Source organism: Carassius gibelio, chromosome A7, assembly GCF_023724105.1.
Source record: "Carassius gibelio isolate Cgi1373 ecotype wild population from Czech Republic chromosome A7, carGib1.2-hapl.c, whole genome shotgun sequence".
NCBI lineage: Eukaryota > Metazoa > Chordata > Actinopteri > Cypriniformes > Cyprinidae > Carassius > Carassius gibelio.
The window spans coordinates 5,755,992-5,768,181 of NC_068377.1; the positions used below are offsets into that span (position 1 = coordinate 5,755,992).

The window sequence follows — 12,190 nt, forward strand, 5'->3', positions numbered from 1 at the left end:
TCAATTTTTGAAATTACACAATCTAATTTAAATCGAAACCTGCTCATGCTACATGTGTTTAGCATGTTTTTTTGGATCAATCAATCATTTTAGGTCCCCTCGAAAACAAGATGTTACATCTCAAGGGGTTTTCCTCTTCACAATAAATTTGACAAGTGGCTGTTTCTAATTTCATGCACTAGGATTTTCATTATTTCTATTGTCTTGCTTAACATAATTAAACGTAAAAAGAATCAATCAGACAATTTGACAATTATAAAAAAATAGGCGATTGGAATTGGCCTGAAAAATCAAGATAGCTGCATTACTGAGTGAGGAATATGCAATGTTATTTTACATATGATTGTTCAATTTCTGTAGCTAAACACCTACAAACATAAAAACCTAAAGCATCTTTTGATTTGTATCTTCTATATATTTAATTGTGCTATTACTTGTAATTTGTTCATTTGTTCTTATTTATTGACTGTTCAATTGTCTTTAACTTTATTTTTTTAGGGAAGTAGTTTTTAATGTGGTATCAAAATTCAAATTGAAAATTGTAAAATAAAATGTTATAATAATATCTAAAATGTTTGTGTCATATAAGCTTATTTATTAAAATAAAAGATAACATGGGTCAAGACAACGCTAACTTTTTATTTTTTTGTGGCAGAGCCAGTGAAAATGTTGGCAGGGCAGGTAAAAACATGAACCACTGGCCCGACCAGGCAAGTAGAAAAAATCCTTAGCGTTGAGCCCTGATGTATGCTGAAGAATAGTGACTAACCATTCTGGATCTCAAAGAGGAACAGGTCTGGCTGCTGATTCTGGTTGGCCTGATTGAGACTTCCACTCATTGTGGTCTGGAAGAGTTGACCAGGCTGTTGTACTGGAGAGGAAGTGCTAGTCTGAATCCGGCTTACATCACTCTGTGATGCAAAAATGGGGTCTTGAGAAGCCATTCCCCCTTGAATGCCGGACTGGGCCATGAAGAGGTTTACAGACTGTGGAGGGGCTGTACCAGAACTTGGTGCCAACTGCATTGGTTGCTGGTCTTGGAAAATGGGCTTATTCGAGGAGGGGCTGACCCCCATAGTAGTCTGATCCTGAAACGTCATGGGTTCAGATGACTCCTGCTGCCTGACCGTAACCATGCTGGTCTGAGAGAAGGGAAGGGAAGTGCTCTGTTGTTCTTGAGAAGCTAGACTACTGTTGTTCATCGATCCTATCTGGACTTGCCCACCAAATAACAGATTGGAAGTTTGCTCTTGTGTCACTGGAGAATTTAAGGAACCGAGGAGTAGTCCAGCCTGCTGCTGCTGACCATGGGGGAGTTTGTTTGGTGACTGGGAGATGCTCTGGAACATGGATCCAGGTTGGGTACGCTGTGGTGACTGCTGCTGCTCCATCGGAGTGCCTTGCTGAATGGGGGACAGTTGGGGTGGAGTCTGAAATACAGATGGTGCCTCGAGAGAAGATGTCTGCATTGAAGTGAGAAAGGCCAATTGCGGTGGCTGGCCAGCATTAACAGCAAGTTGGCCTTGTATGGCATTTTGGGAAAGAAACATACTGGTTGCAGACGGCTGAGCTTCTGCAGACATGTTGGACCCACCGAGAACCGTCAGACTGCTTTGGAAAAGGGAAGCTTGGACCTGATCCTGACTGGGTGAGGTCTTCTGTGAGTGGAAAAGAGCCTCCTGTGGGCTTTGGGCTTCAGTCATGGCTGTAGGATTGTGAAACAGGGAAGGCGAGGAATGACTGGGTTGCTGCTGAAGAAAGCCAGTTGCTTGTTGAAACAAGGACGCTTGTTGCTGCTGCTGCTGTTGTGATGGGGTTTGCTGGAAGAGGGAGCTTCCATTCTGAACCATACCTTGGGAAGAGCTCTGCTGCTCTGAACTACAATGTATCTGAACCTGGGGCTGAAAGAGCTGATGCTGAAGGTTCTCCAGAGCTTGCTGCTGCTGGTGTTGCTGCTGCTGCAACTGGATTTGCTGCTCTTGTTGCTGGATGTGCTGCTGCTGCTGCTGGATTTGCTGTTGTTGATGCTGGATTTGTTGCTGCTGCTGTTGAATTTGCTGGTGCTGCTGATGAAGTTGATGTTGTCTTTGTTTCGACAGTGAATTCTCACTCTGGAGATGGATGTTGCAGAATCCCTTCGCTTGCAGCTGCCGTACAGCCTGCTCCAGTTGTGCCACCTCATCTGGAGGTAGAAGTGAGAGCTGCTGCTGCGAGTTGTCATCAATCTGGGAAAGCCCCACCACTGAACCGCCATTGTTGCCTGTCCTCTCCTGTCCGAGACTCTCTCTGTGTTCCAAGAGGAATGGCTGAACTCCTTGCTGAAGTAGAGATTTATTAGGCACATGGAAAGAGCCACTGGGGGCAAGACTCTGTTCCTGGATGGTGCTGAATGGTTCTTTGTTGGAAAAGACAGAGTTCTGAGATTGATCATGTTCTCTTGTTTGGTGTGCCAGTGAACTGGAAAATTTGCAGTTATTGGTGGAGATCTCAGCACTCATATCTAAGGCTTGCTGGGCTGAATTGATGACTTCAGAGGTCTGATGGGGTGCAAACAGGATAGACATAGGCATTTATCAAAATATACGTAAATGGTTCGTGCAGTACTGCTTTATTGTGGTGCTATCTGTCTTGTGATTTGTACAAACCTTGAAGGCCGAGGGGTTACTGGAGACCTCCATAGGAGTGACCTCTTCTCGTTTGACAAGAGGCAAAACCGGCGTCATCAAAGCAGTATCGATTACTATATGAAACAAAAGACAGAGGGCCAGTGACACTTACATAACCCTGGCTGTCATTGAGCAATATTACATAATGCTGATAGACGCATAGATGTTTGCTCACCTTTCATTTGTTCAAAACAACAAGGTGTCACTGGAGGCAAGACTTCCTTTTTCACAGAAGAATCAACAACTGTAAAAAAGCATGTTTTTAGATCAGTGATTTTTATGAATGGATCCCAATTCGGACTCTTGAGGCACACCCACTGTACATTTTTAAACTCTTCCAAAAGGAACACACACGATTCAACTCATCATTAGTAAAGACTCCAAGTCCTGATACGGATAGGTTTGATAAAGGAGACACCTAAAATGTATACTGTTGGTGTGCCTCCAGGAACGAGTTTGGGAAACACTTTTTTGTGTTTAAGAGTCATGTTTACAGTGGAGATTAAACTGACCTGGCTCTGGAGTGTATGTAAATGGTTGAATATCATGGGAACGTCCAGCATTCGTAACAATATAGATACCAACAGATACAGGAGATGTGATAGCTGGATTTTGATATGGAGGGACTTTGACAACAAGGTGATTCTAAAGGGAGAGAAAGTCAAAGATTAAAAAATTGCAGTTTATTTATTTACTTACGTAGTTAAATCGGACTATTTTCTTATCATAGCATCAATGATGAGTGCCTGGTATATATACAATTTAATGTTTTGTGTACTTTATGAGACACTTCGAAGGAGAATATCAGACATTTTGATAAAATTCATCCAAATTACCTACAAATCAAATGAGATGTCAGATTGTGCATTTAGTCGTCTATTTTTTTGCCGTTTTTACACACATTTGTGTAAATGTTGGACCCTATGCATACGTATAATAGAGCTAGTTGTAGCAGCATTCAGTATATTTACAAAATAACTGAAAATGACCAAGATCACTGATGAAATTCTAGGGCAAGTCATTGCAAAAACAGATATGTTCAAAACACTTGTCAGGCAACAATTGGGGACACTGACGTCTGTGACATGTGCAAAGCTGCCTCTATTTTTACCATGCTTGATCAGCCCACACAGTCAAATAATAGACACAGCAGATGCTATGGCTTACCTGATGGAAAAACTCCATGTCAATGTCAGCCTCTGCCTTCCAGGACTTATCATCTGCTACAGTCAAAGAGGCAGAGGTTAAACAGGAAGTCTGCATAAAAATGGCATTATACTTTTTAACATGTAAAGATACCTGAAGCGTTCTCCTGAAATATGACCTTGGTTCCTTTGAGAAAGTTTTTTCCAATAATAAAGACTTCACTCCCCCCATTAACCGAACAGCTGTGCAAACTCTTCTTGAGAATCTCAGGTACTCCTGCAGGCTGGGCTATAAAATCAATCGGAGAAAGAGAGAAAGCGACCATTAGGTTACACAGTCATGTTTCTGTGCAACAGACCATGATTAAATATTTATTTTCCGCACATCTGACATTAAGTGTGGGTCAACAAAGCCATATAGCCAAATCAGCTTGTGACTGACGAGAAACCTGGTTACTTTTGCCACAGAAGGAAACCATAAAGGAACACAGGCGTTATGCTGACAATGCATAGCCAGAAGTGCTCAGAAGTGGATCCTCTTCAGTGAATGGGTGCCGTCAGAATGAGAGTCCAAAAAGCTAAAACCATCACAATAAAGAAATCCAGTATATCAATCAATGTCTTGTGAAGTGAAAAGCTGCATGTTTGTGAGAAACAAATCAACCACTATGACATTTAAAAAAAAAAAAATAACCATCGTTAGAGTCCATAATCCATAATAACACATTCCTCCAGTGAAAACATCACACCGCTGTCGTCCTGTCACATCAAAATCCACCAACAAATTGGTTTAGAACCGTTTTTACTTGTAAACAGTGCTTTATCCATGCATATTTCTCTTCTGATTTAGGCGAAACAACTTATATTATAGCAATATTATGGATGGAGGACTCATTCTTTAGCTGGAAGCAACAGTTTGAAGCTAAAAATGTAGTGATGGATTTGTTTCTGACAACTTTAACTGATGGACTGGAGTAGTGTGGATTACGTGTGGATTATTGTGATGTTTTTATCAGCTTTTTGGACTGTCATTGTGACGGCACCCATTCACTGCAGAGGATCCATTGGTGAGCAAGGAATGTAATGCTAAGTTTGACCCAATCTGTTCAGATAAAGAACCAAACTCAGCTACATCTTGGATGGCCTGAGGGTGAATACATTTTCAGCAAATGTTCATTCTCCGATGAACTATTCCTTTAAAATCTTAATGCAGATGTGTTTTCTGTCCTTATTATCACAATCAACATAATTTCCTGTGATAATCAGCAGAATGCTACAGACGGTGTCAGCAGAACTTAAATTACAAGCAACCTGGAAAACTCCTCTTCTTGCTGGTGACACAAAAATTCAATTTCAAAACAAAGCAGTGCAATTCATCACACACCTTGTAGCTCTCTTCAGTAGGCACCTGATGCTCTGCCTTGGGTTCATTCTTTTTTTTTTGGCTCTATGGCCTTAATAATATAAACATTCATTATCCCCCTCTCTAATCCCTACCTCTCCTATGTGATGAGAGCACCAGCTGGGCTCGCCAACAGGGAGATGCTATGAATAACCCAAAGCCACTCACTGCACAGTATGGGAGACGAAGAGGTCTGTAATGTGAGCACAGAACCATCCGGGCGTGGGATGTTGACTCGAAACACCAGTCTGGCGCGGGTACTCTTCTTCTTAGATCCAGCCACCCCAATACGGGCCTCCACATCAGCATTCCTGAGCTTCAGGATCCCCACACAGTCCACACTGTAGAGATACCCAAATGTCACAGCCGGTCATTGCCAATATCAACTCTTCCAACCACATTTGATTCCTCTGAAAATAAAGATTGAATGTCTGATGCATGTTGTCACATACGCCAGAATCATATTGCTGCTGGGATCCAGAGGCACTTCGATGACAGTGGTGCCTTCGATGTCCACTTCCCTACAGACGGTTGTGTTACGGCCTGTAACTCTGCAAGCCTGGTAGAAGCCATGGGGCTTCACACGTCCAGCATCATTGCCCACAAAAATCTGTAGGACCACTGACTCCTTCACACCCTCGAGCTGCGAGGATCAAGAAGCTTGCAGTCAATAGAATAACATACATCCTTTGTATCAATAGTGAGAACCATTAGAATTGTCTTGTTTCTCTGCATTGAAAGGTTTCAGATAAAGAAATGCATAGTAGACTTCTAAAGCCTGCTGTAGGGTCTTTTGGTTTAAATAACTCTGTGTGACCCACCTTGATAGTGGGGAAACCCTGCTGTGTTCGGTCTTTCACAGACCCACGGCTTCCTTCAGTCAGGTAACGCGCTCTATGCTGAGTCTCAGGCTGCACCACGATCTTCAGTTCTTTCCCTTCACTTTTCTGAGGATACTGACAAGACAGTATCCCACCTTTGAGACAAGATGCTTGGGGTCCATCGGAGCTATGAAACACATATGGTGAACATCACTTGAAAGATACTTTAATTGTGGTTTATGAACATTTAATTGATCCAGAAATAACAATTGTGTCACCATTTACTAGAGCCAGATTGTGGATTTTCAGAAGATTAAAAAAAAATTCAGTTAATCCAGTCAGAGCACCTCAAAGATATTATATTTTTGAGCTGAATTTTAGGCTTCAGTTGTCATGCATCAACTATAGCAAAGTTTCTGCATGGGTTTTTACTGTTTAGGAACGATTTGAAATGTGTGCTAGTGTGTGGTCCTCAGTTGTGTATGATGCCCAGTTTTTCTCTGTAACCATTTACCAATTTGTCAAAGGTGTACGATGCTCTTCAGATTTGAAAAGGCATGTCATATATTCCAGTCTTTACTTTCTTTCATGGAATATAAAAGGAAAACTTGCTTGGCAGCCTGTGCTCACCTTCCTTGATAGCACACATACGTCTCAGAAACATCTATTCGATGTGTGTGTTTGCTCATCTGCAATACGTCTCTAAAACGTTTCCTGTCAGATGCTAAATAGACATTTAGAAAAAGTCTTTAAGATATTTGTGATTTAGAATGTATTGTATGTATACTTTGTTGTCCAGAAAAGAGTTGCATGAACCCAGCTAACACAGAAAATTTTGTTTTGTAAATATATTTTTTTAAACTAGGCATTTTGAACATTAATCGAACATTAAAAAATAACGTTTTCATAACATTTTATAACGTTTTCATTGTGATAACTTATTGGGAACGCTAACAAAGTTATGAACAAACATTCTTTCAGTAACCCTAATGGAACGTTCATTCAATGTTATAGAGTCTTTAATAATAACGTTCTCAAAATGGTATCATTTAAACATTGTTTATGGAACGTTCTGAATTATTTTTGTTGGACTCAGAGAATTTTTACATGGAACATTCCAATAATGTTTGCAAACTTATAAAATGGAACATTCCCTTGATGTTGCCTCTAACATTCACATAACCAAGAAGTTAATAAAAAAAATAAAAATAAAAAAATTATATACACACACACACATATATATATATATATATATATATATATATATATATATATATATATATATATATATATATATATATATATATATATATATATATATATATATATACATTTTTATATATATATATACATTATATATATATATATATTTTTTTTTTTTTTGATTAATTGATTGTTAGCTTGGAACCTTTAATTGGATTCAGTATTTTAATTAATTCACACCAATCTCCAACTCCAAAGCTTTTATGAATGCTAATACAGTAGGTGAAAGCGTACCATGGTAATAAATAATCTCACCTTGCTTTGGAACAGGTCTTGTCTGGGCCAAGCTGCGAGAGCACAAAGTGTGGACCTTTGGCACTATCTGCATCAAAGACATCCATACTGGCTTCTTCAGCAGGGACCGGCTTTGGCCCGGGCTTCTGTCGCGGGGTGCACTTACGGGCCTTGCGGGGCACTTCAGTGTTATCATTGTAGGAGCTGGAGCTCACAATGCTGAAGTTGGACACCGAGTTTTCCATCCAGATGCTGCTGCTCTGCTCCGAGTCGAGAAGCAGTTCATCTTGGCAGGAAATGTTGCTCTCATCGAACAGGTCCTCTGGTGGAGGCGAGATGTTGAGGACAGGCCGTTTGGAGGGTGTCATCTGGTGCTGCTGCTGGGTCTGCTGGCCACCTTTTTCTCGACCGGAATGCTTGTTTTCCGCAGCCAGAACCTCGGCTTTTCTTCGACTGCTAACATCTCCCGGCGTGCTGCTCTCGTGCACGGCGATCCGCTCTGAAGCTGAGGTGGAAGAGGTGGGAAAAGCACTGCGAGGACTTCCCATGCTCAAAGCAGAAGAGACGGACGAGGCATCTGTAGTGTGTACAATCAGAATCAGTGAATAAAGGCATAGACAAGGTATCATCATGAGCCAACAGTCCCAGTCAAGTCAAGACATTTCTCATGATTGCTTTTTATCTTTTCTTTCCAATAGTTCCTGTTTTTAATCTTTCACAGAGCATTATCTATCATTAGGGCAAATGTCAAATAAGCAGTTGAAATGCTGTGGAAATAAATCAGCATACAACGGGAGCAAAATGATCATGCGGAATAACATCTGTGAAAAAAGAAAAACAAGCATTTCATGTAGAGTTACTGCAGAGCAGGGCATGACATCACTCTCCAAGACATTACGCACAGCCCGCTAGCCATAATATCCTCTCATGTCTTGGGCTTTATTTAAGCATACATTGGAAATCTACAGTAAATGAGCTCTTGCATATAACCCTCAAAAATTGTTACATGACATACATTTCAATATTTATTCCAGTTGAGGGTCTACATCTCTCATCCAGATGTGTAAAATGATGCAAGCAAATTCTTAAACAAATTTGCACAAATTTTGATGGGAGTGAGCATAGCCACAAAAACAACATATAAACCAGTGTCTGACCTATGAAGCAGAAAACTGCAGAGCATTTTGTATGCAGACACTCCCTGCTTCAGAGAGAAATTCCTGGAATGAAAATGAGACAACCAATGAGTAATAAAAGCTGACCATTCAAATATGTTCAAATGAAGAAGGCTTTGTTCAATTGCATTTATTTGTTTTTGGTGCATCCAATGGCATTCATCATGAATGGCTACACACCATCCACACCTCATTTAAACAAAGGAAGGAGGTAAAGCATTCCTATACAGCAGATTTAAAGAAAGTCCTGCCTGTGGCATAATGTACGAGACCTTTATAGAGTTTATAGAAAAGATGGCAAAAATAAAATCATAATTCCCTCACCCTCATGTCACTCAAAAAATATATTTTGAAAATATTCTATCAAAGTTTTCTCCATTGATTGAAAGCTGACACAACTAAAACTTTGAAGTTGAAGTGACCTTGGAGCACAAAACCAGTCTTAAGTTGCTGGGGTACATTTTTTGCAATACACCCCCCAAAAAATTGTATGGGTCAAAATTATTGATTTTGCTTTTATGCCAAAAACCATTAGAATATTAAGTGAAGATCATGTTCCATTAAGATATATTAAGATGAATTTTTTCGATTGGTTCCATTAAGATATATTAAGATGAATTTTTTCGATTGGTAATATGCATTGCAAAGAATTCATTTGGACAAGTTTAAAAGGCGATTGTTTCAGTATTTAAATTTTTTTGCACCCTCAGATTCCAGATTTTCAAAAGTGAATAAAAGGATAAACCTGTCATAAAGGGACCATGTTTCATTCAAAGACTTGGATTAAGCAACTCGACTCATATCTTTATAACCTCTTTATGAACTTTCTGATGCATCAAAGTCTTGGTTGTTTGGACCTTCAATGAAGATGAAAATCTATAAAAACAGTGTTTCGAACATAAATGGAAGTCTTATGGATTTGGAATGGAATGTGGGTGAGTAAATTATGACAGAATTTTCCTTTTTGGGTGAACTATCCCTTCTACAGTGAATATACAGCAACAATTATTTGACATCAAATCTGTTCTAGTGTCTGACGATGAGCTTGGATGAAATAAATCGAAGTGCTTTGGGGCCAAGCACCAAAAGGATCTGAAGTACACTGCAAAACTGAGTTCAGAGCTCCTCAAAACTTTACTTTAGAAAAGGCTATGCAATATTTGACAACAAAATTGGCAAAGCAATATGGTTGACCATGGACAAACTGGTATAGGATTTACTTGGGATTTGAAGGAGTAGCATAAATGTGATCACAGATGGAACTGTCCCAAACAACTCTGAGATCCTCACCACATAGTGCTGATGGTGCATCTCCTGATTCAAGAGTGCATGAAAGATTTTACAATATTTAACAAAAACAATTGGTGAGAATATATGGATCACCATGGGGAAAAAAACTGTTATTGTCGAAAAGCTTCTCTTTTTTTCCTTTTTTAAGTAGGTGGTGCTGTCACCAAACCTCTTAAATACTTTTTAGATCACAGTACTAAAGAACTAAAGAGTCATAACATGCCAAAAAAAAGTTGAAAGTCCAAATCCTTCCTCGAAGTCATTCTAAGAGTAAAAATGTAGCTGTTTTGCGGTCCAAGGTCACATTTTAGGCCATGCAGGAACATTCACCTTTTTCTCCTTTAACCACAGTGTGCTCCATTTTTTGTGTGTTTTGAGTAATTGTCATGTTGGATGGTAAACCTTCCCATTGACAACTTTTTGTCAGTCATGTAAATGGATGGGTAATTTGACAACTTTCTGGCAGAGGGCAGCAGATTTTCCTCAAGAATTTGACAGTATGCAGTCCCATCCCATTTTTCCTTCTATATCCAGACAAGTGCTCCAGTCCCTGCTTCAGAGAAACACCCCCAGAACAGGATATCACCACCTTCATGCTTTAATGTAGGAATGTTGTTATTTGGATGGATTTCCTCCAGACATTTCATTTGGTGTTGAGGCCAAATAATTAAGTTTTAGTCTCATCTGCCTCAGAATCTGAACATGCTTTTTGGCAAAGCTCAATCTAACTGCATGTGGCCTTTCTTGAGAAGCAGATTTTTTCTTGCAACCCTCCCATACAAGCCACATTTGTGAAGAATTTGTGATACTGTCGTCACATGCACACAATGACCACTCTTTGTACTAAACTGCTTCAGAGTTGCTGTAGGACTCTTGGTCGCCTCTCTGACCACTTTCCTCCGGCTCTTTCTTCCAATTTGGAGCAACGTCCTGATCCAGGGAGGGTCTGTGCAGTACCAAATACCTTCCACTGCTTAATAACAGACTTCACCGATAAAGCCTTTGTTTGTATCCATCTCCTGACTTGTGCCTGTCCACAACTTTATCGATCTTTTGACAGTGCCTTGTCACCAAGAGTTGATTGTTTGCTTCAGTTGCACTACCAATGAACGAAATGCTCCAGGAAAGCTCTTTTCATGCTGAGATGATCAAAATGACCATTGAGAAAGTGATTAGCTACACCTATGAGTTTACAAATCATTTTTAGGAGGGGGTGATCCTTTTTCCAACTTTTCCCATGTTTTTCCACTTATATCATTCACTTGGATATTATAAATTGCACTGAGTATATAATACAGCTATATAAAACAGTGTCCGTCTTCATTTCAGGCTGCAAAGCAACAAAATGTGATTATTTTAAAGGGGGGTGATTCTTTTCTATACCCACTGTCCATATCTACCTGTGGTGCTTGGCCCCTTGATAATATTCTTTGTTTGAAAGACAAAAAAAAAAAAACAAGCCTATGAACCTACACACAATATGAAAGACTAATTTGAATGAGATATTGAGTCCACTGAATGACAGTAACAATGTGGAGAGCTTGACACCCCTCCAAAAAAAAAAAAAATCAGATTCTGCATTGCAATCATATACACAAAACATTGATTTGTGGGTCACTTACACCTCTAAAAAATTGCACAAAAAGAACATTACATAAAAACATCATCAGTCTGATGACAGCGCTGTTTAGTTTACACTGGATGACTGTAGTCTAGGCTAATCTGGCCACATTCCCGTCCAGTCTTCCCATTCCAAACACTCAAATATGTGGAAATAATGCCCTGTTGCAACAACCAGCATTATCCTAACATTGTTTCGCAACTTCTTTAATTCTGTGGAGAAAGGATCATGAATAAAAACATTCTGAAAGGAATTCAGGAGAAAACTTTATTGCCGCAGCCTTCAAATTAAGCAACCAACTGGAATTTCTTAGAAGATAAAATAGTCAAAGGTTAACAACAATAGTAAAAAAGTAAAAAAAAAAAAAAAATTGATTTACAAAAAATCTGAACAAATGTCACAGTCAACCATATGGCAGTCAAATATGCACAAAACAAAACCAGGTTATTCTTTGAAGTACAGCGTAGTTTTAACATTCTTCCTGGGAATACATTACACTTCAATACATCTACAGCACAAATAAAGCACAGACAGGCATGTTTTAAGACAGCAATCAGATTGAAATCAGATTAA

The 12,190-nt window shown here is 39.5% G+C and overlaps 1 protein-coding gene across 5 annotated transcripts in view; it reads right to left on the minus strand.

Moving 5' to 3' along the window:
• The window catches only part of LOC128016496 (nuclear factor of activated T-cells 5), a 38,862-nt gene that overhangs the window by 3,864 nt on the left and 22,808 nt on the right, over positions 1-12,190 (minus strand). For 3 of the 5 annotated variants that reach the window (XM_052601027.1, XM_052601028.1, XM_052601026.1), the window contains 11 exons: positions 8,689-8,751; positions 7,553-8,108; positions 6,035-6,221; positions 5,666-5,856; positions 5,382-5,554; positions 3,966-4,100; positions 3,834-3,889; positions 3,179-3,311; positions 2,842-2,910; positions 2,646-2,740; positions 770-2,537 (listed from right to left, as the gene is read on the minus strand). In XM_052601027.1, the coding sequence (XP_052456987.1) occupies positions 770-2,537; positions 2,646-2,740; positions 2,842-2,910; positions 3,179-3,311; positions 3,834-3,889; positions 3,966-4,100; positions 5,382-5,554; positions 5,666-5,856; positions 6,035-6,221; positions 7,553-8,079 (3,334 nt within the window). In that variant the 5' untranslated portion in view covers positions 8,080-8,108; positions 8,689-8,751. The remainder of the gene's footprint in view (positions 1-769; positions 2,538-2,645; positions 2,741-2,841; positions 2,911-3,178; positions 3,312-3,833; positions 3,890-3,965; positions 4,101-5,381; positions 5,555-5,665; positions 5,857-6,034; positions 6,222-7,552; positions 8,109-8,688; positions 8,752-12,190) is intronic. The other 2 variants (XM_052601025.1, XM_052601024.1) reach the window with 2 other exon arrangements.